Genomic DNA, 27073 nt, shown 5'->3' with positions numbered 1-27073 from the left:
CCTGTAATCCCAGTTACTTGGGAGGCTGAGACAGGAGAATCACTGGAACCTAGGAGGCAGAGGTTGCAGTGAGCCGAGATTGTCCCACTGCACTCCAGCCTGGGCAACAAAGTGAGACTCCATCTCAAACAAATAAAAATAAAAAATAAATAAAGTTCCAACCACACGATGATAATAACGATGGTAGCAGCAACACCAGTAAAACCCACAACACCTGCGTCAACTCTCTACCCACCAGACACTTCTCTTCCCTCGCTCCCAACCCTCCCTCCCTCTCCTCTGACCAGACCACCCAGGCACACAGCAGGCACAGCCCCACCTCAGGGCCTTTGCACCTGTACCCCCTGGTCTACCCTGCCCTCAGGTCAGCAGGGTGCCCTCTTTGCAGAGGCCTCCACACCTGCAACAGTGGCCTTCCACCTGTCCCCAGGGCCACCCCCACCTGCCCCACTCTTCTCCACCCCTGTGGCATCAAAAGAAATTTATTTGGTCTTTGTTCCTGGCACAGAGCTCCTAAAACCCTTGGAATTTCCTGAGTGACAGGAGTGGCTTTGTTATCCACAAGGAGCCTGAGTTTATGCTAATGAGGTGACTCAGGGTGAGGCCCCTAGACAGCCTCAGCACCAGGCTGCTGCCCAGAAAACCCTACTGATTATACAAGGTGGGAACTCTCAGCATCACCCGCCAACTGACACTGAGAGGAGGGGGCTGCAGACTGTGCTCTATAAAAACTTTCAGTGGGTGCGGTAGCCTGTGCCTATAATCCCAGCACTTTGGGAGGCCAAGGGGGCAGATTGCTTGAGCCCAGGATTTCAAGACCAGCCTGGGCAACACAGTGAGACTCCTCTACAAAACATTTAAAAAATTAGCTGGGCGTGGGGGGACACACCTGTCGTTCCAGCTACTTAGGAGACTGAGGTCCCCACCTTGGCTTGAGCCTGGGTGTTCAAGGCTGCAGCGAGCTGCGATGGCACCACTGCACTCCAGCCTGAGCAACAGAGACCCTCTCTCAAAAAAAACTTCTCCATGTGAGGCCAGGCGCGGTGGCTCATGCCTGTAATCCCAGCACTTTGGGAGGCTGAGGCGGGCAGATCACTTGAGGTCAGGAGTTCGAGACCAGCCTGGCCAACATGGCAAAACCCCACCTCCACTAAAAATACAAAAATTAGCTGGGCATGGTGGTGCCTGTAATCCCAGTGACCTAGGAGGCTGAGGCACAAGAATCACTTGAACCCAGGAGGCAGAGGTTACAGTGAGCTGAGACTGTGCCACTGTATTCCAGCCTGGGCGACAGAGTGAGACTCTGTGTCAAAAACAACAATAAAACTCCATGAGCTTGAGGAGCCTGTAGGTTGGGCAAGCACAGGGAGGTACCAGGAGGGTGCCAGGCCCTGAGAGGGCATGGCAGCTCTGCAACCCACACTCACACCCCTCCCCCCATGAGTCTCTTCCATCTGGCTGGTCCTGAGTTATATCCTTTCTGATAAACTAGTAAACACAAGTAAAGTGTTTTCCTGAGTTTTGTGAGCCGTTATCAAACCTTAGGAGAGGGTCGTGGGAAACCCCAATTTGTAACAGGTCAGTCCAGTAGTATGGGAGACCCGCTACTTCCAACTGGTGTGTGATGTTGGGGGCAGTCTGGTGGGAGAGAGACGTTAACATGTGAGGTCTGTGTGAACTCCAGGTAGCATGAGAACCGAACAGAACTGCAGGACACTGGGTGGGTGTCTGGAGAATCTGAGAATGAGTTGTGGTGTTGGAAAACACCCTGCCACTGCTTCTCACCACATCTTACTGATTTCATCTGATGGCCTCATCCCCAACACCAAATAGTCAAAGGGACTGGGGACAAGCAGGAATGTCCTGGGCCAGGCTTCCCTGGGCAGGGAAGGAGCTGATGCCCAGAAAACTCCATCGGTCCCAAGCCACGCAGCTGGCCAAGGCCACCGGCCTGATCCCTGCCTGCTGATGGCATCGTCCTTCCACACATCTCCTGCACAACTTCCTAGCCCTGGCTGGGGGACACATCCTGGTGGTCTTCCCATCCTTCCAATCCACTATCCACATGGGAGTCAGAGCAGGCTCACCCACACCTTGACCTGAGCCCCGACATGGAAGGCATGGGGTTTTGCCAGGCAATTCCAGAAGCAATTGCTCTGGACCCATCCCTACACCTGGACTTCTGCCACGTCTGCTCTCACCCTACCCAAGCCAGGGATGCCTTTGGCCTCCGCAGGCCCAGGATTGAGAGTCCACCCACCCTTCCTACCATTCCACAGCAAGGTACCAGGACGCCACTGGCAACAAACTCTGCTATGAAATATTTTTGAAAAGATCTTCACCATCTTGCTTTTGCATGATTTACATACCAGGAACTCACATAATTTGGAATTGGTTGTGATTTCTCAACAAGCACCAAGAACTCCAGAGAAAGCCCTGTGGCCACCATATCACAAAGCGCCCAGGACTTCATGATGAGTGACCCTGACCCTAGGACGTTCCCCTAAATCGACGGTAATTTCTGATGGCATGTTTTCTTCTCAGATTTTGAAGCCAATACTTCTTTCCAGAACCTAAACTATTTGAGGAGTCCCCCAAAAGCTCAGGGCCCCAGGCACGGCTCCACCCACCTCACCTGACCACCAAGGGCAAGCCCTGGCCCCACACAGTACCATGGTAATGCCCAGGCTCCAGACGTCGGACTTGACATTGTAGCCCTTCTGGTTCAGCTCCGGGTTGATCCTCTCAGGCTGCAGGAGGGAAGAGTGAGGCGTGAACACCCACCCCAGGTAAGCTCCGATGGCTAGGCCTTGCCTCCCAATCCCCAAACTGAGTGCTCAGCTTAGCCCACCTGCCCATGTGACGGGGGAGGAAACTGAGGCTAGGAGGGCCTGGGTCATGCTTAGAAGGCCCAACCCTTGCCTCGGACTGCCCCCCTAAGGCCCTCCTGACAATGACGGCGGGGCAGGACCGGCACAGCCCACCACTGTCCTCCGTGGAGGTTGTTCATGCAGCTTATCACCCAACTGGGGCGCTGTGGGGGTCAGTTAACAACAGGGTACAGAAGGGCTGCCCCTGGGCAGCAACACACAGGTGGCCCCACTATGGTAGGAAACGCAGTGTGAGGAGGCTCTGCCCGACGGGTAGAGGGCATGGCCAAGGTGGCTGATTTGGGCAGATCTCTCCCCGCCCCATCCTCTCCTGAGCCTGGGGGGCTTAGGGACCACTCACGGCCATGTAGGGCTTGCAGCCAGCATCCATCGTCTTGGCCACAGAGTCCACCAAGTAACCACTGATGCCAAAGTCACACATCTTCACATGGCCCTCCTTGTTGATAAGGACATTGGAGGGCTTCACATCTGCCAGGAAAGGACATGCCTCAGCCACATCTGTGGAGCATGACTGGAGGCAGATGCCATGCTCTGCATACCTGTGCCCCTCCCTCGCCAAGACCCCTCCTGTGCCCCCTCCCATGCCCCAGTGGGCAGGTTCCACCAGGGTCCCAAGGGTCGGACCAGGGAACTGAGGCTGCAGGAAGTGTCGGGCTAGCTGACGGTCATACTTGGTCCTCAGGGAACAGCCAAGACGTGCCCAGCCCAGCCAAGCCACTGCAAAGAAGGCAGGACTCCAGGTGCTTTGCTGGGGGCGCCGCACCTGCTTCCGCCCTCCAGACGTGAGATCCAGTGAGAGCCTGGCTTGTGTGGGTGCTCCCAGAGGGCAGCAGGATCAATTAAAGCCTGGGAAGCAGGATCTGTGTGTTTGAACATGGAGTCCGCACAGACCAGCATGGGAGACCAGCCTAGCAGGGATTCTCCATGCAAATGCGCACAGGACACTTGCATCCCCGTGCCCTCCATGGGGATGTGTGTAAAGATGGAAATGCACATCAAAAGGACCAGAAGGTTCCGTGCCAAACACCAACCACAGTGACCTGGAGGCGGGGGCTGGGATGGGCACCCAGTGGTCAACGGAAACTAAGCCTAATTCATTTTTTGAAAAGCAGTAAATCTGGAAAAATAGACTTGTGCTCAGCAGCAAAAAGGAACAAACCGACAACACACCAGACCCGGGTGGGCCCAGAAACATCAAGCTAGTGAGGCTGATGCTCCAGAAAGGGTGAAACCAAGCCACCATGGGAAAACCAGACTTGTGGCTGCCTTAGGCACATGAGGGATGGCAGGGAAGGGGCCCAAGAGAACATTCTGGGCTGGGGTGAGGGAATTATCCTGCATCTTAGAGGGAGGTGGCTGCATGGGTGTGAACGTGATTATAGGTACTCTGTGCTGGAATTTCATGATTTGTAAACTATACGTTAGAACAGAACCCGGTCCACCTTTCTCAGGACAAAGGTAAAGCCAGTCCTGCCTTCGAACACCAGCAAACATGAGGGGAGGCAGCTGCAAGGCTGCAGGTGGAAAGCAGCTGGGACCCCATTGGGCACATCACAACTTATCACCTCTCTGAGCCTCAGTTGCTCATAGGGAGACGTCCACCCGCCTTGGCCTGGGATCCCTCCCACTGGCTGCACCGTGTCTGGGTGGCTGCCGGGCACTGACCTCTGTGGATCACCGACAGCTTGCTGTGCAGATGCTCCAGGGCCCGCACGATCTGGCGGTGGGGTGGGGAGGAAGGAAGAGACAGGACTCTGTTATTCCTGGTCACGTCAATGACAGCAGTAAGACCCCATCCATGTCCACCTGTCTCCTGCTCCCGCTGCACAGGCTAGGCACCTCCTCACCCCAGCCTCCTGCCCTGTCCTGGCATTTGCCCCAGCATCCTAACAATCCCTGTGCAGACACACTCAGCCTCCTGCCTCCTCTCACCCTCCCAGGCTCACCTCCCAGGGAGCCATCATCATCACTGCCTGCCAGGCTCTTCTTGGATAAAACCCAGCTCTTGGCAGCCTTCCTGTCCCATCTCCCCTCCCGTGGCAGAGCCAGTATTCTAGCAGCTTGGAGCCATTTCCCTTGGGAAGGCTGGGTGGGGAGCCTGAGGCAGGCATATATTGTAAATGTTTCCAGATGCAGTGAGGATTGAACCAGTGTCACTAGTTCTATTTTCCTTTTTCCTCTGGCTACTGGGATGCTCAAGCCCAGTGTTGCTGCCCTCCCTCAAGGACTTTTTAAGACTCAAAAGGCACACATTTTGGATGCTAACCTTTCCCTCAACTTAGCTTGTACTTCTGTGAGCTGCCCCCGGGCATTTTCAGTATGATGCTGTTGTAAATACTAAATTCCTTTTTTTTAAAAAAATGGTCTGGAACTTAAGAGTTGGAATCAATGGCTCAGACACCTGGATCTGCCAAATCTGTGGGGCTCCAGGAGCCCCAGGAGCTGAGGTCTCCTAAGCATGAAAGCTCTGGTCTGGGGTGGAGGAGAAGGGCCTGTGCAGGGCAGCTGCCCAGGTTCAGGGGGCACACTGATGCCCAGCTCTGCCCAAGACACCAGCATCTGGCAGGCTCCATGCCTGCTGGAAGGGCTGGGCCTCTGCCTATGCACCTGGGACCCCCAGCCCACCCAGGCCACTCACAGACACAGCAATCTCCCCGAGGATGTCCTCTGGAATTGTCATGTTTTTATCCAGCACCTTCCTGTAGAACTTGTCCAGGGATGTGTCCATGAGCTCCATGCAGATCCACACATCTCCCTGTGGGTGACACCCAGAGCTCAGCCAGGCTGCTGGGCTGCCCGTGTCGGCACCACCTGCACTGCCTGCCCCAGCACCAGCCCCAGCCCCCTCCTCAATGTGTGCCCACCCACTCAGCCACAGTTCACCGGGCTCCCACCCACCCCCCACTTGCCTGCTTCTCCCCACCCTACACTTGTCCACGTCTCCCCACCCTCCAGCTCTGCCTGCACTGCCAGGTTCGGGTGCCAGCCTCCTCCATCTAATCCCTAATTCCAGGCGTCTCCAGGGAGGAGGGGGATTAGCACACAGCCTCACTGGGTCCCTCCACCAGAGCTTCAGGATGCACCTGCACCAGTTCCATGGCAAGAGCCGGCCCTGCTGACCGACACACACCTTCATGCCAGCTGACCCTGGCAGATGGCTCCCTGCCTGCAAGGACCTGCTCCCTCTTCTCCAGTGAACTCCTGAGGACCCTCCTGACAGGAAAGTTAGGAGATGCGCAGGGGGCACCCGCAGGCTGCAGGGGCCCCATTGGCTAGGAGCTGGCACAGAGGATGCTGAGCTCTTCATGAGTGAAGAGTGAGGCCAGGTGAGGCAGCCCTGACCTTGCCCTATTGCTGGACTCAGATGCCCTGACCTTGCCACAGCTCCTTGAGGGGCAAGCGACCAGTATGAGCCCAGGAACGCCCAGGCTCCCAGCCTCCCTGCTCACCCACACCCACCCGGCTTGGCGGAAGGCAGCTCCACCCTTCCAGCCTCAGTCACTCCCTCAGCACACACCCCATCCTGCCCACAAACCTAGAACCCAGATCTCATATCTCCACGGCCACTGCCTGCTCAGGCACCCCACGCCCCGTATGCCATGGGGATGTGAATGGTCACACAGGCAGAACTGAGTGCAGCCAAATGCCAGGCCTCAGGCCATGTCATTTAACTTCCGTGTCAACTTTAGGAGGCACCCACAACCACCAGCCTCATTTGGCAGACAAGGAAACCGAGGCACTGAGCAGGACAGTAACAGCCAGGAGCTGGGGGAGCCCGGTGGTCTGGCAGGGCTGGTGTCCCTGGGAGCCGTGCTGGCCCCAGGTGGCACCCCGTGTCCCCAGCACCTGGCACACTGGAGGGACTGAGTGACAGTGGGTTGCAGGCGACTGATGGGTGGGAGGTGGAGCTCCCCAGCGGTACCACGCGAGGACACACCTCTCTGAATAGTGCCCCGTAGAAGGTGACAGTGTAGAAGCAGTCGACCGTGCGCATGTTGATGTCCAGGTCCATGAGCAGCCGCTTCTGCTCCTGTGAGTTCACAGTGGCCCGGATCCGCTGCAGGGAAGGACTGCCATTCAGAGGTTGCTGTGGCAGAGGCCAACACCCCCACTCATGACAGGAGGGCCAGGAGCTCAGAGGGCCACTGCCTTGTGTGCCCCAAAAAGCCTGGGCTCGGTACTGGTCACTGAGAGGGACAGGCAGGGCCCCATGGCAGGGCTCAGCTCACCTCCTCCAGGGAGCCCTCCCAGGTGCCTCCAGGCCCTGCTCACCTTCACGGCCATGATGGTGCCGCTCTGGGCGTGCCGCACCTTCTCCACCACTCCATAGGCTCCACGGCCCAGTTCCGAGATGGTCACCAAGTCATCAGCCTCCACCTCAAAGTTCTTGAGGGATGGAAAAGAGAGAGAGTCAGTGGCCACCGAGCTGGAAGCCAGTCCTCACCCCTCACCCAGTGGAGATAGCTGGGCAGCATGAAGAGGACCAGCTGGTTAGATCTGGGCTCAAACCTCATACCCACCACCCCTGCTGTGTGACCCTCAGCAAGTCACTTAACCTCTCTGAGCCTCACGTTGCCCTCTATAAAATAGGCACAGTGCCAACACCCCAAGGCTGCTCTAGAGTGTGACTAACACACCCATGAAATGCCCCGCCAGCAGGCAGAGCTCTGAGAAAGAGGGGCCCTGTCCCTCTTTCCCCAACCCCACTCAGCTGATTGGAATGAGTCAGTCATTCAAAAACTGTTTACCAGGCATCCACAATGTGTTTTAGGCACTGGGGACACAGTGACAACAAAACAAGTCTTGCCTTCACAGATGTTTCCCTCTCTTGGGAGGGACACAAAAAGGAATAAGCAAGTAGATGAACAGGACAGCAGGTGGTGAGTGTCGGGGGTGCGACAGCCTGGAGGGGGCATCGTCAAGGACAGGCCTAGGAAGCGGGGTTTCTTTTATTTGTTTTAGACAGAGTGTCACGCTTGTCACCCAGGCTGGAGTGCAATGGGGTGATCTCGGCTCATTGCAACCTCCACCTCCTGGGTTCAAGTGATTCTGTCTCAGCCTCCTGAATAGCTGGGATGAAGAGCTGGGATTACAGGCGCCTGCCACCACACTGGGCTAATTTTTGTATTTTAGTAGAGACAGGGTTTCACCATGTTAGGTAGCTGGTCTTGAACTCCTGACCTCAGGTGATCTGCTCGCCTCGGCCTCCCAAAGTGCTTGGGAGTGAGCCACCGCGCCCAGCTTTTTTTTTTTTTTTTTTTTTGAAACGCGGTCTCCCTCTGTCACCCAGGCTGAAGGGTAGTGGCATGATCATGGCTCACTGCAACCTCCACCTCCTGGGCTCAAGCAATCCTCCCACCTCAGCCTCTCAAGTAGCCGGGACCACAGGCATGCACCACCACGCTGACCAATTTTTTGTATTTTTGTACAGACAGGGTTTTGCCATGTTGCCCAGGCCTGGTCCCGAGTTCCTGAGCTCAAGTGATCCTCCTGCCTCGGCCTCCCAAAGTGCTGGGATTATAGGTGTCAGCCACTGCACCTGGCCTGGGAGTAGGGTTTCTGTTGGGAGGACCTGGGCATAACACAGTCCCTGAGACAGGATTCTCAATGGCTAGTGCCCTTCCGAGGCTTCTGGAAGCATAAAATGCAGGTTTCCTAGGTGCTGGCCTGAGGGAATGATCCAGCAGGTCCAGGGAGGCCTAGGAGCCTGCATGTTCAATACTCTCCGCTAGGGCTAGGATGAGGTGCAGGGCCGTGCTCTCAGCTCAGACACCTTCCTACCAGCTCTGAGCTCGCCAAGCTCCAGTCAGGCAGCCAATGGTCCTCATTCCCTCCAGGAGGGTCAAAGAGTGGGTGGCCCAGGGCCACACAGCCAGCAGCGCAGGACAACACTCTTCTCCATAGCCTGACCCTCTCTGACCCCTCAGTCACCTCCCCGCATAGCGACCCTGCAGGGTCAGCTCTACCCACTCGTCAGGTGAAGTGAGAGGCCCTGCAGGAGTGGCGGCTGGCACCTACTCTGTCTCCAATGGTGATGAAGGTCCTGGAGTCCAGGTTCCGGGGGGGTCTGTGGAGAAAGAAGACTCCATGAGCTTCAGAGAGAACCACACCCTTCCCCCAAGAGCAGCAGCAGATGGGATAGTGTGGGGCCTGGCGTGGGAACCAGGTATATCCTGCCCCAGAGGCACCTCCTCGGACCACCTCCTCTCATTGGCTGCTGAGCATCTACACTGAGCTGGGCACGGCCTCATCGAGCCTCCAAGACAGGGTGAGAAGTGAGCAGAGCAGTGCAGATGGTGCTGCATGAACCCCAGCAGCCGTCACCTAGCTGGACCCACAAGCAGGTGCTGCCCAGGACAGGATGAGACAAAGCAGGGCTGGCCCCACCTGCCTCTCACTCCTTCCACTAAGCCCTGTTTGGGAAGCCTCTCCAGGGTGAGCCAGGGAGAAACTGAGGCACACTCACGTGGGGTTAGGCGCGGGTGGCTTGGACATGCAGGATATCCGTAGATCCTTCTTCCTCTTGGATTTTCCTAGAATGGAGAGAAGGTGAGGCTTCTGGCCTATCCCTCAGGCATCAATGTCCCCTGCAGTCCCCTTGGGCTGGGCAAAGATGAAGACAGGGATGATTCAGGCCCTGGCCCACAAGGATGCCAGCCTCTGCCATCACCTTTGTCGGGAGCCCCCTCTGTCCAAGCCAGACCGTGAGGCCTTCAAAGGGGGAAGGAGGCCCACCAGCCCTGCAGGTGAACAGAGCAGGACAGACCCAGGCCTAGAGGCTGGACCCCAGGGCCTTATCTCAGCCCTACCCACTGGGCACATCTTGAGTACCTCCCTGGGCCTCAGTTTCCCCATCTGTGAGGTGTCCTCACTGTCCTGCCTGACTAGCCAACGGGACGTGGAGTGAGAGGGGCCCAGCAGGGGTCCAGCCAGCACCTGCAGCAGCCACTGTGCAGGGGCCTCATGGCCGCAGGTAGCAGGATGAGGCTCATACTACCTCCAAGATGAGGAAGGCCAGGCCCCCAGAGAGGGCAACAGGTGGTGGAGCAAGCGGGGACTCTAGCCCAGGCTGCCCTCCAGGCTAGCTCTGCCGGGCCCTGCTCACCCTGGTGGCCAACACCTGATGCCTGTATCTCTCCCTCCCCTGAAATGTGCTGGCTCTCTCCCCTCTCCTGCACTGGGCAGGCCACAGTCCTGGGGCAGTACCTTCCTCACTCCACCCCTGGGGACAGGTGAGAGGCCCCAGTGTCCACACCTCTCAGGCTGGCTGCAGGAGCATGGCCAGGGGCACAGCACTCAGCTGGTACTCACGGAGGGAAAGCATTTCTGGGGCTCCAGGCACAGTGGGGCTGGCATGCAGAGGGAGCTCCCTGTAGTCAGGGCTGCCCTTTGAAGAAGGCATAGCCACCATTCCACAGGCAGGAGAAGCAAGGATCAGAGATGGCAGGGTCACCTGGCGCTCTGGCACCAGCAGGCAGCAGGGCTGGGAGTGACACAGCTCCCGAGACCACCCAGTACAGACATGCTGGCCACATTCCTGCCCTTGCGGGAGCTTCTGCCCCATTTCCCAAGCATGGTCCTGCCACACCTTGGCCCTCACCCACCACACCCCACTCACTGCTGCTGGCTCAGCCTGGCAGCAAGAAACGGCAACAGAGTCTGAGACGCAGAGGCTCAGCACACTCTAACAAGAAAAACCATGGCACACAGGGCCAGCAGCTCCTGAGGCCACTTCTGGCTGTTGGCACTGGGGCCTGGAAACTGCCCATGGCCCTGCTGCCACCTGCCAAGAAGACCCCAGTCTCTGAAGCCGCCTCCAGGTCAGGTTCGGATCCAGCCTTGGCCACAGTGCAACGCAGACTTGTGGCCCCATCTGAGAGCCACGCACTGGGGCCCAGTAGCCAACCCAGCCCGGACAGAGGGCAAAGGGTGGTTACCGCCACTAGGAAGACAAGGCCAGAACAACAGGAAACAGAATAGCCTTGGCGGGGACAGGGGTCCCAGGGTCCATTCTGGGGCAGGTGGGCAGAGTGCAGGAGCCAGGCAAGCAGATACCTGCAGCTTTTCCACCAAAGCCGCCCTGGGGACCCCGCTGCCAGGCCCCAGAGGCTTCAGGAAACAACGGCATCCACAGACAGAGGCAGCAGCAGCAGCTGCCGCCACATGCACTGGGTGGCTGCCTGCTAACCGCTCACCCGGTGAACCAATTGCCTAGTCACTACTCCTGTGTGAGGCGTTTTTAACTCATTTTAAGATGCAGCAACACCCTGGCTGTCAGGGACTGCACGGGTCTCACTGTGAGTCTGTCAGAGCCACAGCACTGGCCACAGGCAGGGCCCTTCTCATCTGACTCCAGATGCTCCCACAGCCCAACAGGGAGGGGCTCTCAACCTCACTTTACTTGGGGAGCAGGCTCAGAGAGGTGAAGCCACTTGCCTCAGGCTGCGCAGCAAGTCAGGGTTCTGGCTAGAGTCCCTCCTGAGTTTGTTGACTTGGAGACCCCAACAGGCCAGGCCATGGCTCACAGCACCCCTGCCACAGGGAGCCCTCCCTGAGGCTGAAGGACGGGTCCAAGTCTCATGCTCAACAAGAAACGGCAACAGAGTCTGGAGACGCAGAGGCTCAGCACACTCTAACAAGAAAAACCATGGCACACAGGGCCAGCAGCTCCTGAGGCCACTTCTATCCTGCCTCTGGGCCAAAGTGTCTGAACTTCAGGGGCTCTGGGCTTGGAGTAGGGCAGCCATAGTAAACCCCAGCTCTGCGACCCTGGCGTGGTGCCCTACTCTGCACCTTGGTTCCTCATGTACAAAACAGCTCGAGGCAGAAATGCCACCCACCTGCCCCGCACAGTGCTGCAGGACAAAGCAAAATCACGTCTGCAAGGTGCTCAGCACAGGGTTCACTGCACAGATGGGGACCTGTTGTGGCCCATAAATGGTCACCATAGATATGACCAGCCTCTCTACAGAGGTGAAAAAAAAAAAAAAAAAAACTGCCCTACGTAATGAGAATTACAGGTAGCTTTTATTCCTGATGTCAGGCTTTTTGTAATCAGAATATAAAATATTTTCTGTTAAAAATTAAAGCTCTGCACAGAGACCCTGGGCCTTGACCTTGCCCCAGCCCCTTGCAGTCCCATCCTTTTCCTGTGGGGTCCACGCCATACCCTCCCTGCACTCTCTCTGCTCTTGGTTCCTCTGGCCCAGCCTGCTACCCACCTCACGCCCTGGGATTTGGGGATGTTGTACCATGTGCCCCCTTTTCACCAAGCCTCAGTTTCCCCACCTGTCAAGGGCACTTGCACATATGGGCTGGATGGGTGGGGACCACGCTCCTCACAGGCCTGGAGGGTATATGGCCTGGCCTCTGCATCCACCTGCCTGTTGGGGACACCGGACTTGCATCAGGAGGGCCGCAGGCTCCACAGGGAAGCCACCCAGCTGTCAGACGGAGTGGGTGAGGCCGTCATGGAGACAGCCCAGAAACAGGCCTCAGGCTGCCACAGACGTCAGAGCTGGGACCAGATGGCCAGGCAGCCCAGGGCTGCCCAGGTGCAGCCGTTGTGGCGACCGTCACCACAACAAACAGAGGCTCTCGGCGGCCACTGGCAACCCATGACAAGCCCGCCTGTCCCAGTTCCCAGCACGGGGTGTCCTGGGGTGTCCTCCACATACTCTAGCCTCAAAGCAGCCCCCAGGCAGGGGTGAGGAAATGGAAACTGACCAGAATTCAGCCACTGACCTGAGGCTACACCACAGGTAAAGAGAGGTGCCCCCAGACTAGGACAAAACTCTCACTGGCCGGGGCAGCAATGCCCTATCTCCTCCCACCCACCCCCGACTAGAGACCCGATCCTTGAGTGAGCCCTTCTCTGAATGAGACACCTGCTTTCCCATCGCAGGGCCTTCACGCATGCCCTTCCCTCTGCCTGAAATGCTCTTCCCTGCGACTGTCCCAGCTGCCACATGATCTTGCCTTTCACCAGTTCAGAGAGGCTGCCTGACCGCTCAGGCCCCAGTGACCGGCTCTCCCTGTGGCCTGCTGGTTTCTCTGCTGTGGAGTCCCATAGGTGGCCGTTCTGTGTTACCATCTCAGCCAGCCAGTCGGCAGGTCACCTGTGAACGCACACTCTGGAGCCAAGGCCTGGGCTCAACTGCAACTCTGCCCCTTCCCTGCTGTGTGTCCTCAGGCAAGTGGCTTCACCTCTCTGGACCTATGTGAAGCGGAGACTACAGACCAACCTCCCGGGGTTTATCAGCGCCATGCCGTAGCAATGCCTGGCGCGTGGAGATTAGATGGGGCCATCTGGGAGTGCACAGCTCCAGAGATAACACCACCCTCAGCCCCAGACCATCCTGTCCACCCTCTCAGTGACTCCACGAGGGAGTAGGGGAGGTTCACGTATCTGTTGTACCAAGCATGCGGGAGAAGAGGCGACTCAGAGAGGCCACACGGTGGGCATCTGGTGAGGAGTGGCCATAAAGGCAGGTCTGCCTGGCTCCAACATCCAAACAGCAACAGCCTGAGGGCAGGGCCCCCACTTCGGCTGCTCCTTCCATCCTGGGCCTGGGGAGACTGAGCTGTGTGGCCCTCTAACGGTCACCCACAGGGGCAAGGTGACAACCCCTCCTCACAGCCTCTGCTCTGCCTCCACTCATAAAGGCAGCCCCCACACCGCGCCACACCACGCCGCGCCACACCATGCCACGTGAAGGAGCATCACCAGGTTTCTGATGACAAAAGTAACCCCTGCTCCTAGTTCACTGCCCTCACCTGACTTCTGGATGTTCCAGGAGGTCCCTGTTCCACTGTAGAAGTTCTGGGCCCACCAGGGAAGGAGCCACAGGGGCTGGGAGATGTGAACAGCAAGAGGCACTGCCCTGCCCTAGGCCACCTCTATTCCGCAGGGTCCCTCAGAGGGACGGCAACAAAGCCAGCCCACTCCACGGCACGGGGAAAACTGAGGCCCTGAGAAGTGGGCGCAGGCTTTTGTGTGGGCAGAGGTACCTCGATAGTGAATGCGTTTGGCTGCGATCTGCCAGACACTGGCCCCTGTCCCCAGGACAGGTGCCATCAGAGGTCCTGAGGCGCTGCATGCGCCACTGCCAAGCACCTGCGGGCAGTAGCGGGTGGCCATGCACCTTCAGGCAGGGCCCCTTGCCCTGAGGTCCTGGGGCCCCTGTCTCAGGCTCTGGAGAGGATGCAGGACAAGGGGAAGGTCCTCCCATCTACCCAAGCGCCTGCTCCATGCCAGGCCCAGGCTGCACCATCCGGCCTCACACACGGCCACTGCAGGCCCTACCTTCTCTATCCTCACTTCGTAGGAGTGCAGCAGGCGAGGGTGAGGAGGAGTGACCAAGGCTCTGCCCTCCACAGCTCTGTCCGGCTGTGCGAGGCCACCTGGTCAGGGCCTGGCCTCTAGGGCCTCACACCCTCCCCACCTCTCCACCCTACAGGGACTTGTTCACCTGCAGAGCACTGGAAACCCCCAGCCTACCTACCTGGCAGTGCCCCCTCCCCAGTGATGCTCCGGACCAGTACGGCTCGGGAGCACCCCTAACATCTAGTGGGAGGCCAGGTGCTAAGCTGCACAGGGGCACCCATGGCTACCAGAGGGTCCTTCCGCCCAATGCCCACAGCCCAGGAGAGACAACCATGGCCCTCCTGCAACATGGAACCACTTGTGATTTGGAGGGGAGGACGTAGGGAAGGGCCAGAGGTGCACTTGTGATTTGGAGGGAAGGACGTAGGGAAGGGCCAGAGGTGCAGGCCTTGCTGAGGAGAGAAGGAGGCAACACAGGAGGACCCTGGGCAGTGTGGCCTGGGCACAAGGCGTGTGAAAGATAGGGGGCCCACAGCAGGTGGCTGCGGGCATCAGGGTACGGCCTGGCCTCCCATGGCCAGAGCTCAGTGGTCTGGGTCCTCCATGCCCCATGACCGTCAAAATGTCCATCCTTCTGCACCCAGAAATTCCACATTGAGAGGCTTACCCCCACACTACAACACCCACTAACATTTAGTGAGCACCTACTATGCTCCTGGCCTGTGCAAATTACTTTCATTACATCTCATTTGATCCTCTCAGCAACCCCTTGAGGCAGGTACTAATGTGATCTCCATGCTGCAGATGGGGAAACTGAGGCCCAGGGTTTATAGAATCAAAAGGCTGGCACATGGAATTAGTGAGGATCCTGCAGGTCCTCAGCAGGATGTGAGGAGCGGCCTCCCAGGGACAGGAAGAGCCAAGAGCAGCAGGAGGACAGCAGTGTGAGAAAGAAAATGCTGGTCAGACCAGGCGAGGTGGCTCATGCCTGTAATCCCAGCACTTTGGGAGGCCAAGGCAGGAGGATCACTTGAGGTCAGGAGTTTGAGATCAGTCTAGCCAACATGGTGAAACCCTGTCTCTACTAAAAATACAAAAATTAGCCAGGCGTGATAGCGCAGCGCATGCCTCTAATCCCAGCACTTTGGGAGGCCGGGGTGGGTGGATTACTTGAGCTCAGGAGTTCAATACTAGCTTGGGCAACATGACAAAAATCCTGTCTCTACAAAAAATAAAACAAAACAAAAATGTAGTGGGTGTGGTGGTGCGTGCCTGCAGTCCCAGTTACCTGGGAGGCTGAGGTGAGAGGATCGTCTGAGCTGCAGTGAGCCATGACTGTGCCACTGGGCAACAGAGTGAGACCCTGTCTCAAAAAAAAAAAAAAAAAAAGGAAAGAAAATGCTGGTCTCTGTACAGAGTATTCCAAGGAGAAACAAGAGACTGTCTTTTTGTCCCTTTGAGATTCCTGCCCTGTGCAATAAAGGTTACTCAAGTGCAGGCAATTTAAAGAAAAGAAGAAACAAAGAGATCTGCTTTAAGCCAACCCCAGTGCCCTGCTCTGTCTGAAGGGGCAGCCAGGCTCACTGAGCACAGTAGAGCCCCAGCAGCAGGCTGCTCAGGCTGGACGGTGCCTCAGAGACTGTCCAGTGCAGACGCTGACACCAGGGGCCCCGGGACACGCCTGAGGTGAAGCAGCAGAGTCAGGTCCCTAGCCTGGGCCCCAGCTCCTGCCTTGCCCACACCTCAGCGGAGCAACCATCACAGTGTCTGCCCATGCCGGCCTCGGAGTGAGTCGCTCTCCCTCTCTGTGCATACCTCGGTTTCCTCCCTTGATGTTCCTTGATGGGTGAAGGGGCCATGACCTCCGGGAAAGGATGAGCAAGGGTCAGGAGTTGTAAAGACAAAGCCATGCTCCCAGGACAGTCCTTCGTGACCTTGAGTAGGTGACGGTCCCACCAGGCCTCGGTTTACTCACTCCTAAGATTGGGTGATGATAACACACCCAGGTTGCTGGGTAGCCATGAAGACTAAACAAGTCCATGGGCCGGGCGCGGTGGCTCCAGCCTGTAATCCCAGCACTTTGGGAGGCCGAGACAGGCGGATCACGAGGTCAGGAGATTGAGACCATCCTGGTTAACACGGTGAAACCCCTGTTAACACGGTGAAACCCCTGTTTTTAGTCTCTACTAAAAATACAAAAAAATTAGCTGGGCACAGTGGCAGGCGCCTGTAGTCCCAGGTACTCAGAAAGCTGAGGCGGGAGAATGGCGTAAACCCGGGAGGCGGAGCTTGCAGTGAGCTGAGATCCGGCCACTGCACTCCAGCCTGGGCGACAGAGCGAGACTCCGTCTCAAAAAAAACCAAGTCCATGCACACATAATCCCTGGCACAAAATGGGATGGGTGGGACTCTGGCCCAGGCTCCCACACTGTGGGGTAGGCCCCATGCTCAGGCTTTAAGAGGCCATGCAGGGGATGGGGACCCACAAGAGATGCTCAGCCCTCCCAGAGCATCAGAAGAATGGGACATTCTTTGCACTAGGATCGTGGGCTGTGCTCCAAAAGGTCCCCACGTGGGCCCAGCGCAAGGTCAGCAAGGCCATCCCGGCCACCTGCACTGTCGACAGGCCAGTGCTGCTGCTACTGCAGAACGGAAAACAAACCTTCTGAACAAACGCCATCTGTGCTTCATTGTTATCACTACTTCTATTTTTATTTATTTATTTTTTTTTGAGATGGAATCTCCCTCTGTCACCCAGGCTGGAGTGCAGTGGGGTGATCTCGGCTTACTGCAAGCTCTGCCTCCCATTTCACGCCATTCTCCGGCCTCAGCCTCCCGAGTAGATGGGACTACAGGCACCCGCCACCACGTCCAGCTAATTTTTTGTGTGTTTTTAGTAGAGACGGGGTTTTACCATGTTAGCCAGGATGTTCTCAATCTCCTGACCTCATGATCTGCCCACCTTGGCCTCCCAAAGTGCTGGGATTACAAGCGTGAGCCATCGTGCCCGGCCTACTTTTTTTTTTTTTTTTAAAAGACTGGGTCTCACTCTGTCACCCAGGCTGGAGTGCAGTGACGCTCACTACAGCCTCAACCTCCCAGGCACAAACGATCCTCCCACCTTTGCCTCCTGAGTAGCTGGGACTACAGACGTATGCCACCATGCCCAGCCAATTTTTTATGTTTTTTGTAGAGATGAGCTCTCCCTGTGTTGCCCAGGCTGGTTGTGAACTCCTGCCCTCAAATGATCCTCCTGCCTCGGCCTCCCAAAGGCTGGGATTTATCATTTCTATCAAAATCTTACAAAGCATGGGGTTGATGATGAGAGATATAAAAAACGGGGATCTTGGTGATGGAAATGCTAGCATAGACATCAGGTTCAAATTCAGCGCTAACTAGCACCTAGGGGCTCCCGGGACTTGCCAGGTCTCACTCACCCTCGACAGCAGCCCTGAGAGGTAGGTGTGATTCACTCCTGTCTTCAGCAGACACTAAGGCTGGGGAAGGTCACAACAGGGGTCAGGGCAGAGCTGGCCTAGAACCAGCCCCGCCACCTGGAAGTCCCTGCAGACTTGCCCAACGAGTGTCTGCCCACACCACCCTGGGGACTGCCCCAGCCATCCGGGATGCAGTGTGCCATGCCAACAGCAGGAGGCTATGGGGTTGACCAGAAGGCTAAGCCAGGTGAGAGCAGAATGACAACAGGATGTAAGCTGTCTCCATCCCCATACCCAGAGCCGTCCTGGGCAGGCCTCCCATGTGTGCCTCAGCTGCCAATTGACACCACCAAAGCAACCCTCCCAGGCAGCAGTGCTCCCCACCCCCTACACACCTCCTGATTAGGTCTGAATGCACCGCTGGCATCCACAGCCCTTTGCAGCCCTGCCCCAGTGAGGCAGGCCCCTGGTTTGTCATCACATCACCGCACACACTGGCACATGCAAACCTTGGGACAGGCCTTGGAAGCCCTTGGGGGCATCAGCACAATGATGCAGGCGAGGATAGTCAGGGCACTCCATACAGCCACCAGGAGGTATCAGCAGAGCCAGGTGCAATCCCAGCCATGGGCCGCACGGCAGGAGGTGGTGCCGGCCACCCTGGGCAGGGGACCAGCTGGGAGAGGGTCAGCTGGACATGGCCTCCCCAGAGAAACCAGGGAGGGTGGCCCTGGAATGCAGGGCAGGGAGGTGACAGGGACATGTGCCCAGGACTGGAATCAGGGGAAGAAAGCCTGGGGCTCTCTCTGGAGCTGCTGCAGTCAGGTTTGGTATCTGGAAGCTGCAGGGGGCCCAGCAAGCTGCTGCTGCCTCCCCTGGCCCTGTATGGCCTTCATGCCCTTGACATGAGGCTGTTTGAGGTTTCCAGGGCCACTGCTTTGGGGAGGCATCTGCAGAAGCCACTGGGCAGACAGGCCTGACGGAGGTGGGCAGCGCCAGGAGGCATGGCCAAGGGCAGGCATGGATGGCATGCAGGCTTCAGTCGTGGGGCCCTGCCACAATGCGGTGTCCTCCATGCTGCTGCCCGGCAGCCCTCCTCTGGGACCCCTCCTAAGACACTGGCATCATGACCCTGTGCCCAGTTGCTCCCTTCAGCTTGGCCCACCACCCACCAACACCCCTGACTCAGGACCGAGCCCCTAGAACCACAATCCCAGGCCCTCCTGCTTCCCAGGCTGGCCCAGGGGCCTGCGTCCTGATTCCAGGTCCCACCCCACCTTCCCTGCATCCATCCTGTTCATGCTGCATGCCAAAGCCAGGGGCAGGGCAGCTCTCTGTTCCCCACTTGCCCTCCCCAGGAAGGCCCAGGAGGCCAGCGGCAGTGCCCAGCCCCACCTTGGGGACCAGTGGGTTAAGAGGCCCTAAAGCCTGGTAAACCCTGGCCTGCATGAAAGGACCCTGCTGCCAAGAGGCCTCGCATCACAGTGCCTACGAGCCCATCGTCACAAAGCCCTGTCACTGTTTATCCACCTACCAACGAACTACACTCACAAAAGTAACAATAATAAAATAATAACAGATGCCATTCACTTGACAAATGCTATCTTCAGTCTCGACCACTACCCTGCAAGGAAGGGTGTTTACTCCCACTTTACAGAAGAGGAGACTGAGGGCTAGAGAGGGCACAAGACTTGCCCAGGTAAGGAAGTAGTGGAGCCAGGATTCGAACCCAGGCTCCTCCCAGCAGAGCCCAGGCCCCCAGGCTTCCTGCCTGGCAGAGGCGTGCCTCGGCTGGGTTCTCTGTGGGCAGAGGGCAGGCTCACTATGACTGACACTTAGCCTGTGTGCCTGACACTTAGCAAGTGTGGAATGGAACTGTCTACATCCAGACAGGCAGGGTCCCCATTCCCAGTCTGTGGATGAGGAAATGCAGGCTTCTCCTCTGAGAGCTGGGCCATGCCCAGGGAACAGAAATCTTTTACAGACTGCAGAGAGTGGAGCAGATGCAACTTGTGCCACGTCACATCGCAAAAGGGACAGAGCTGGGGTACGAACCCAGGCAGTCAGGTTCTGGAAACTGAGGTCTTAGCCTCTCCACATGACCATCTTCCAGGAGCTCAGGTCGGGTCCCACCCCAGCCGACCCTGCACAACCTCTGCTCCTCGCCCTCCCTGAGTCCCAGATGCACAGCTGAACCTGAGGTGTCCCCTGGACCAAGGGTGGTAAACAGTCACTGCCACCTGCTCCTGCTCTGTGAGCAAGAGGAAGCAGAGCCCCTTGCCTAATAGGGGAAGTTCCTGGGTGGGGCGCAGAGGGCCTACCCAGGGGTTCCCAGCCTAGTCCGAGGCGCAGGAAGGGGCCACCTCCAGTGCCCCAGCTCAGGGCTAGGTGCCACCTGCAGGACACGTAAACCCCTCCCCACCCACCAGGCCAGCAGGCATCGCCCCTTTAAGCTGTAGGCAGCCGGCTGGCATGCCCAGCGGGTGAGTCAGCACTCAGTGCCCGCTGACTCACCGCCGGAAGCCTCCGCTGCCCCAGCCTTCTCCTCACACAGGCCAACTAAGAACTTTGCTCCCTTTGGGCCCTGGGCCATGGGTTGGCTGACAGAGAGTTTCCTGTGCGTCACAAGAGGGGTGGGGGAAGTCCCCGAGGTGCCACCTCCAGTCTTTCCGACAGCCGGGGGATGGGGGGATGGCCACAATAGGCAGGGCTAGGATACAACAGTGCTCCATGAAACCTCAGTGTCCCCATCGGGCAGTCAGGAGTCCTACAGCCACAGTCCAAGCTGTGTGAAGATTAGCCATGAAGTGCCCCCACAGATGGCACTCTTAGAGCAGAAGGGGCAGAACCCATGTTCTGAACGACAACAGGACACACGTGGTACCCTCCAAGGACAAATGCGGCTTGCACACATGCTCCCACCCACCGGCCCCAGCGCCGGCCACTTGGCCTCTGATCCCAGCCAGAGATGGCCATGTGGGCAAGAAGGCCAGGGGAAAACCAGCAGAGCTGTGGGCTTGAGGGCCTCACACACTCACAGAAAACTCCCCAGGCCCATGGCAGGAAGGACAGGGCAGGGTACCTGCTGCAAGGCAGGAAGCTCAAAGGTAAAGCTCCAGTAAGGTCAAGCGCCAGCCACTCCCTGCTTTGTTCAAATTCCTTTGAGAAGGTGGAGAAGGGCTCAGTGCTGGGAGGCCCAGTGCCCAGGATGGGGCAGGCACGGGGTGACGATCTCCACCTGTGGGAGCCGTCCGGCTACTCCTCCATCCAAGCTCAGTTCTGCATCTGTCAAATGAGTGGGATTTTGCAGCGAGTATGCAACAGGCCCAGTGTAAAGCACTGTGCACAGGAGCAGCAGCACCTCTGCCTCAGTCTGTCCTCTAGGTCTGACATGGCCATGGGGACAGGCCCACTGCACATGCTCTGAGCAAGGCCAGGGGTGGGGGCACCCCACCAGCTCAGCTCAGGCATCCAGCATGGGAGGGGCACATAAGGGAGCACAGGGAAGGCCACTGTGGGGACACAGTCCTGGGGGGAACCCTAGCTCCGCCTGTCACAGCTGCGTGGCCTCAGGCAAGGCACTTAACACCTCAGTTTCCTTATCTGTACATGGGGCTATGAGGAATAAACGAGAAAATGCATGGCATATGGAAAAAAAGAAGCAGCTCATAGGGTTTTTGGTGAAGGGCATTGTGGCTCTGTCACCACATCCTTCCCCAGATCCCAAAGAGACTACAGGGTCCCTGGGCCTAAGGGAGGTCCCTGACCCTCCAGCTCCCTCAATTTCATCTGCGACCTGGGTCCACATCTAGAAGTTCATTTTGACCCTCTCACAGCGTTCTCACCACATCTATGACCCCTCTCCCTTCACAACTCTGCAACTGGAACTTTTATTTTGATGAGGCATTCTCTGCCTGGAGAGCTAAAAAGCCTCCAAAACAAACAGGGCTTCCTACCCTTCCCCAAGCTCTCCGGAGTGGAGAAGTGTCTGATTTCCTGGTTCCCAAGCTCCACGAGGTCTGTGCAGTGCAAGTCCCTCCCCAGACACCTCCCCCCCTCAAGTGCCTCCTGAGTTACTCACAGTAGTTGGGCAATGGTCAGGGATCCGGCCTCCCACTTATGTAAGGCATAATTATCCTGCCCACCCGGCTCCAGCCACCATAGCAGCCAGCAGCAGGGGCCAGGAAGAGCCCATGCCCTCCCCAAGCCCCCACAGGGCTCCCACTGGCCTGCACCGTCCAGAGCAGAAGAGCGGCTGATCCCCGATGAGGGGCCCACTAGGTGCCTGCTGCTAGATGCTTCCTCCTGCTCACTCTGCGGCTGCAGTTCCAGCAGTGGAGGCCTTTCCAGCAAGAAGAATGGAAACAATAGCGAGATGTGTGCAGCCAGTGTCCCCTGGTGAGCACCGGCTCTCCGCCAGGCTCTATGCTGAGTGAACACCTCAGAGCTCTTTTGTATTCACCACCCCACGCCACACTCGCGCGTCCACAGAAGCCGGTGTGATTACTTCCAATTTACAGAAAAGGAAACTGAGGCCCAGACACACCAGGGAGCTTGCTGGGGTGAAGCAGCTGCAGGTTCAGAGAGGTAGGAGGCAGCCCATTCATTACGGCTATGTCCGGTTTGGAAATCTCTCACACAACCCAGCCTACTGAAACTCCGACGCACCAAAAACATCCTTTCCTCTTCCTGAAAAAAAAATTCCCCTTTTGCCCTCCGAGTCTCATCCTTCCCCCTCCGCATGACAAATCCTGCTGCTGCCACCTCACAAAAATTTCCAGGAAGGCCAGCTACTTGGAGAAGAGCAAATCCCTTGCACAGCCAGCACCCTGGCCTGGCGGTTGGCCCAGATCCCAGGCAGCCAGGAGAGGAATAAGATGGGGTGAGAACCCCAAGTGCAGGGAGAAGTTTGCAACTCAAGACAGAGAGAAGCCAGTAGAGAGGGGGTTGTACCTTAGGGAGGGGTGGGAGGACAAGGGAGGTTCTTGGGAGCACAGGGCTGCAGGACAGGGTGCAGGCCAGCCAGGGAAGGGGCAACATAGGGCCTATAAGGATAAGAAGAGCTGGGGGAGAGAAGGACGGGGAGTTCCGAGCTGGGGTGTAGCCAGAGCACCCGCATAGCGGGTATAGTGAGGTCCGAAACAACAGGAGCACTCTGGGGCCCAGATGGAGACTTAAGTTAAATCCCAGGCTGGATACAGCCCTGGGACCCCAAGTTGGAAATGGGAGTGGGTGCCGCCCAAGGACGCAGGTGGAGGCCAGTGTCAATCTCACCTGGGTCCCTCTGAGGGAGAAGACTGGGAGAGTTCCTGTCCAGGCTGCAGCCATAAGGCCCAAATGAGGTCAGAGTGAGGCTCCTGACTTGGATGGGGTGAGCAGAACAAAGTCCTAGTCTGGGTCCAGCCTGGGTGATCTCGGGCCTGAATGCAGTCCCAAGGCCTAACCTGGGGGTCCAGGTGAGGACCCAGGCTGCAGCCGGTCCCGGGACCCCGAACAGGAAGGGGTTCCGGGACCGGACGCCGCTGCCAGGTCGAGAACAGGATGGGGTGGGACCAAAGAAATTCGGTCGGGGTTTGCAGCCCGGCCCCAGATTGGGCGCGGGGTCAGGCCGGGAGCGCCTACCTTTGGACTGGGGCATGCTGGCGGGCTGGCTTGAGGCGGGCGACTCCATGCTGCAAGCGGGTACTGGACGGCGGTGGGGACTAATCTAGAGGACTGCGGGCTCCACCGGGGCCGAGCACGCTCATGGCTGCGGGCAGACGGCCCGGGCCAGGCGGAGGAGCAGAGGCGGCGGCGGCGACTGCAGCAAGGACGAGTCCGCGACGGGCGGCGCCGGAGCCAGACTGGGCAGCGCCGGGGGGACCCCGGCCGAACGGCGCTGACTCAGGCCCCGCCCCTGCGTGCCCGATTGGCCCTTTCGTTTCCAAGGCCCGTCCCCTGCCTATCAGACGCCGGTCGGTCCCTGCCTGTCAATTACACGCCCCACCTTCCGTGGGCCCAGGATCCGGGCCCCTCCCGCTCTCTGTCAAGTCCGCCCGCCGCCCGAAAAACCCAAGTCCGGTCAGGCTCCGCCCACCTGGACTAAAGCCGCGCCCCTCGGGCTGCCCGTCAATACGCAAGCCCCACCCACTCCCGGGACCCACTGAGCTCGCTGCTCCTTGCAGGCGCCAGGCCTCGCCCAGCACCCCCAGACACGCAGCCCCGGCGGGTGCGATGCGTGGGCGCGTTCTCCTGGGTGCGTCGTCTGGAAAAAACCCGAGATCCCTAAAGGTGGCACGGCTGGGCCTGGCGAGGCGGGCAGGGGTTACAAGTGCGCTGCTGGGCTGCCTCCTGGCTCTCTGAACCTGCAGCTGCCTCACCCCAGCAAGCTCCCTGGTGTCTCTGGGCTTCAGTTTCCTTTTCTGTAAATTGGACCCGGGTTCAGATCCGAGTCGGCAACTTTGTAGCGGAACTAGCCTTGGTCAGGTCGTGACACCTGAGCCTCAGTCTACGCATCTGTGAGCGGGCGGCGGTGACAGCCCTCTGACGGCGCTGCTCGCTGACACGCACTGAGGGCCCGGCGCCAGCAAACGTCCGCCCGCGCCCGCGCTCCAGGCGCCCGGCCAGGGCGCGGGGTTGGTGGTGAGCTCAGCGATGCCCGGTGACGAGGCAGCACGAGGAGTTGTGTGGCTGGTTGCTGCTGCCCCTGTTCTACACAGGGGGAAACTATCTCAGAGGGAGTGAGGCAGCATGCGGTGCATTTTATCCCACGAGCCCAGAGGCCCCATCCTGGCTCTCTCCTGGGCCTTGGTTCTCTCCTCTCCTAAGATCAGTCTGCCCATCTGCATAATGACTGGATGGACCAGTCCTCTCTCTGCTCCCACACGGAACCTCGGGGGATTTCAGGAACCGCTGACCAATCTGGCGCTGGGATCAGATGACTCTGGATGTAAAGTCAGGGCTAGTGAAGGCAGAATGTACCAGGCGAAGGTCAAGGGGTCAGCTCCTGGCCTCCAGGCAGACATGAGTGTGTACCCTGTCAGGGACCTCACGTGAGGGAAGCAGATTCCACCACCTGCTAGAAACGCTTGAGGCCGGGCCTGACCTCTGCTTGCCCAGGTGTAAAGTGGGGGTGATGCAGGGCCCCATGCACACAGAGTGGGGAGGGCCACATGAGATAAGAGGGAAGCCTTGCAGCCATCACCATTCTCTTCCTGCTCACCCTTCCCTGTTCACTCTTCCCAGGCAGTGGGATGGAAAATCATGAGTCTGGAGCTCAGACAGGTATGAGTTCCAATACCAATTCCTCCACTTACTAGCTGGATGTCCTTAAAGAAGTCACTGAGCAGTTCTGTGCCTCAGTTTACCTATCCCATGGGGACAAGAAGGTCTCTGAAAGCATTTCATGAGTTTAGGAGTGGAAACACCCAGCCTAGGGCCTGGCACTCACTAGGTGCCCAGGAAATGTGAGTTCAAAAACACTGTGGGCTGCCTCCATCCTGGCCATACCATCCCTGGTGACCTGTGCTTATCCATCCATAAAGTGGGCATCCAGTAGCAGTTTCCTTTCTACTAGAACTGCAAGGCTGGTCCGGCGAGTTTTCTGGATTCAGGCACCAGCCAACATCCTTGACTTCTGCTCCCCGACACTCTGCCTTGTGCACTCTGCTCCTTGGGATGTTCAAGAGTCTTAGTGTTGCCCCTCAAATATGGCAGTGATGGTCCTGCCACAGGAGCTTCACCCTTGCTGCTCCCGCCCAGAACATTCCTCCACTCAAGCCTCCTGGGGCTGGTTCCCTCTCATCCCTCAGACTGCCTCCTAAATGAACACGCCTAAGAAGCCTTCCCATCATGGTCCCCAAACTGAGGCACAACACTCATGCTGCTGATGCCTTTGTTACTGACTCAGTTTGTAATACAGCACTCCCTCCAGACCATCTGCGCTTCATTCCCTGCTGTGTTTCCAATGCACAGCCCAGAACCAGGCACATAGTAGGTGCCTGATAAATATTTGAAGAATGAAAAAAGGAAGGAGGAAAGCATCCACAGACCAGGGTGAAGCGACTCCAGTCCCGTGCCAACCTCCTTGGCAGCCAGATGACTCAGACGGGCCCTTGCATACAAGCAGTTTGTGGATTAGTCAGGAGCCCGATAAACAGTCCAGGAATCACAAAACTCCATGTGAGTGCTATAAATAGATGCATGAGCAAAAATCCCAGTAGGGTGCCTGGGTGATGCAGGCATCTCCATCTGGGTGGGGTCAGGGAAGGCCTCTCAGAGGAGGTGATTTTGAGACTGGAACTTTAAGGACCCGTAGGAGCTTGCCAGGCAGAGAAGCAAGAAGAGCATCCTTGGAAAGGAACAGCAGAGGCAATGGGTTGGAGATGTAAAAAGGGCCACACATGAGGACAAGGTGAGGGGCCAGACTGGGATGCACAGCTGCATTGCTGCAGCTCAAGAAGTACGATCAAGGACCATCAGAGACAAAGGTCTCTTGCTGGCTTGCTATAGTGACATCTCTTGATTTCTTTTTTTTTTTTTTTTTTTTTTTTTTTTTTTTGAGACGGAGTCTCGCTCTGTCGCCCGGGCTGGAGTGCAGTGGCCGGATCTCAGCTCACTGCAAGCTCCGCCTCCCGGGTTTACGCCATTCTCCTGCCTCAGCCTCCCAGGTAGCTGGGACTACAGGCGCCCGCCACCTCGCCCGGCTAGTTTTTTGTATTTTTTAGTAGAGACGGGGTTTCACCGTGTTAGCCAGGATGGTCTCGATCTCCTGACCTCGTGATCTGCCCATCTCGGCCTCCCAAAGTGCTGGGATTACAGGCTGGAGCCACCGCGCCCGGCCGATTTCTTTCTGTCTGTAAGTGGCACAGTAAGGCTGGGGAACTCCATGACCATGCAGAAATCAGAAGAAATGTTTGACATGGGTCACAAGAGGCTGCCTCTTACCTTGACTCCTAGGAAAAAAGTCCCAAACCCACTCTCTGCAGATGCAGGAAACTCAGTCTCTGGATGGGAAGGATTGTGGCCAAAGTCAGGATGCAAGCATGATCTGAGGTGGGCAGGACCTGGGGTGACAGAAGGCTGTAGAAAGAGGCTGACTCAATAGCATTAACTATAAGTTTTGTGCTTCCAAATCACTTTTGGGTTTTTAAGAATTTCTTGATACTCTTATAGCCTGCTTTCCATTTTGATCCTTTATTCTTTCTATTCGTCAGGTGCACGAGATTACCTTCCTTTTTTAGCCTTCTGTCTTGTCACCAACCATTCCTACTTGGTGGCCACGTACTTGGAAAAAGGCTGCATGATCTTTCTGACTCCACTCAATGTCTACGACACCCTGTTTCCTTTGCTTGCACCCCACAGACTATTTCCCTCATCCTATTTACTGCAGCAAATCTCTCCTTAGTTGATGGCATTGTGTTTATCTCCCTTTAAAACCC

General features: G+C 57.5%; 2 protein-coding genes across 7 annotated transcripts in view; both read right to left on the bottom strand.

Annotated features, from left to right (window-relative positions):
* The window catches only part of MAP2K3 (mitogen-activated protein kinase kinase 3), a 31641-nt gene extending 8082 nt beyond the window's left edge, over nucleotides 1-23559 (bottom strand). Inside the window, exons 1-9 of one of the 6 annotated variants that reach the window (XM_023194989.2) lie at nucleotides 23277-23559; nucleotides 9358-9424; nucleotides 8910-8958; nucleotides 7164-7277; nucleotides 6829-6948; nucleotides 5530-5646; nucleotides 4557-4608; nucleotides 3232-3359; nucleotides 2673-2750 (exon numbers count right to left, since the gene is read on the bottom strand). In XM_023194989.2, coding sequence (XP_023050757.1) covers nucleotides 2673-2750; nucleotides 3232-3359; nucleotides 4557-4608; nucleotides 5530-5646; nucleotides 6829-6948; nucleotides 7164-7277; nucleotides 8910-8958; nucleotides 9358-9424; nucleotides 23277-23325 — 774 coding nt within the window. In that variant the 5' untranslated portion in view covers nucleotides 23326-23559. Of the gene's footprint in view, nucleotides 1-2672; nucleotides 2751-3231; nucleotides 3360-4556; nucleotides 4609-5529; nucleotides 5647-6828; nucleotides 6949-7163; nucleotides 7278-8909; nucleotides 8959-9357; nucleotides 9425-12869; nucleotides 12892-13009; nucleotides 13031-20168; nucleotides 20220-20736; nucleotides 20758-22928; nucleotides 23175-23276 lie in introns of those variants that run through there. The other 5 variants (XM_023194993.2, XM_023194990.3, XM_023194988.2 and 2 more) reach the window with 5 other exon arrangements.
* On the bottom strand, nucleotides 20742-22881 carry LOC111528302. The gene is made up of 3 exons (XM_023194994.1): nucleotides 22201-22881; nucleotides 21736-21996; nucleotides 20742-20939 (listed from the first exon to the last, which is right to left on the bottom strand). The coding sequence occupies exons 1-3, from the start codon at nucleotides 22692-22694 to the stop codon at nucleotides 20756-20758; spliced, it is 939 nt and encodes a 312-aa protein (XP_023050762.1). The 5' UTR covers nucleotides 22695-22881; the 3' UTR covers nucleotides 20742-20755.
* Nucleotides 23560-27073: the final 3514 nt, after the last annotated feature.

Source organism: Piliocolobus tephrosceles, chromosome 16, assembly GCF_002776525.5.
Source record: "Piliocolobus tephrosceles isolate RC106 chromosome 16, ASM277652v3, whole genome shotgun sequence".
Classification (NCBI taxonomy): Eukaryota; Metazoa; Chordata; class Mammalia; order Primates; family Cercopithecidae; genus Piliocolobus; species Piliocolobus tephrosceles.
Note: the sequence above shows the minus strand (reverse complement) of the source record. Positions and strands in the feature narration are given on the sequence as shown.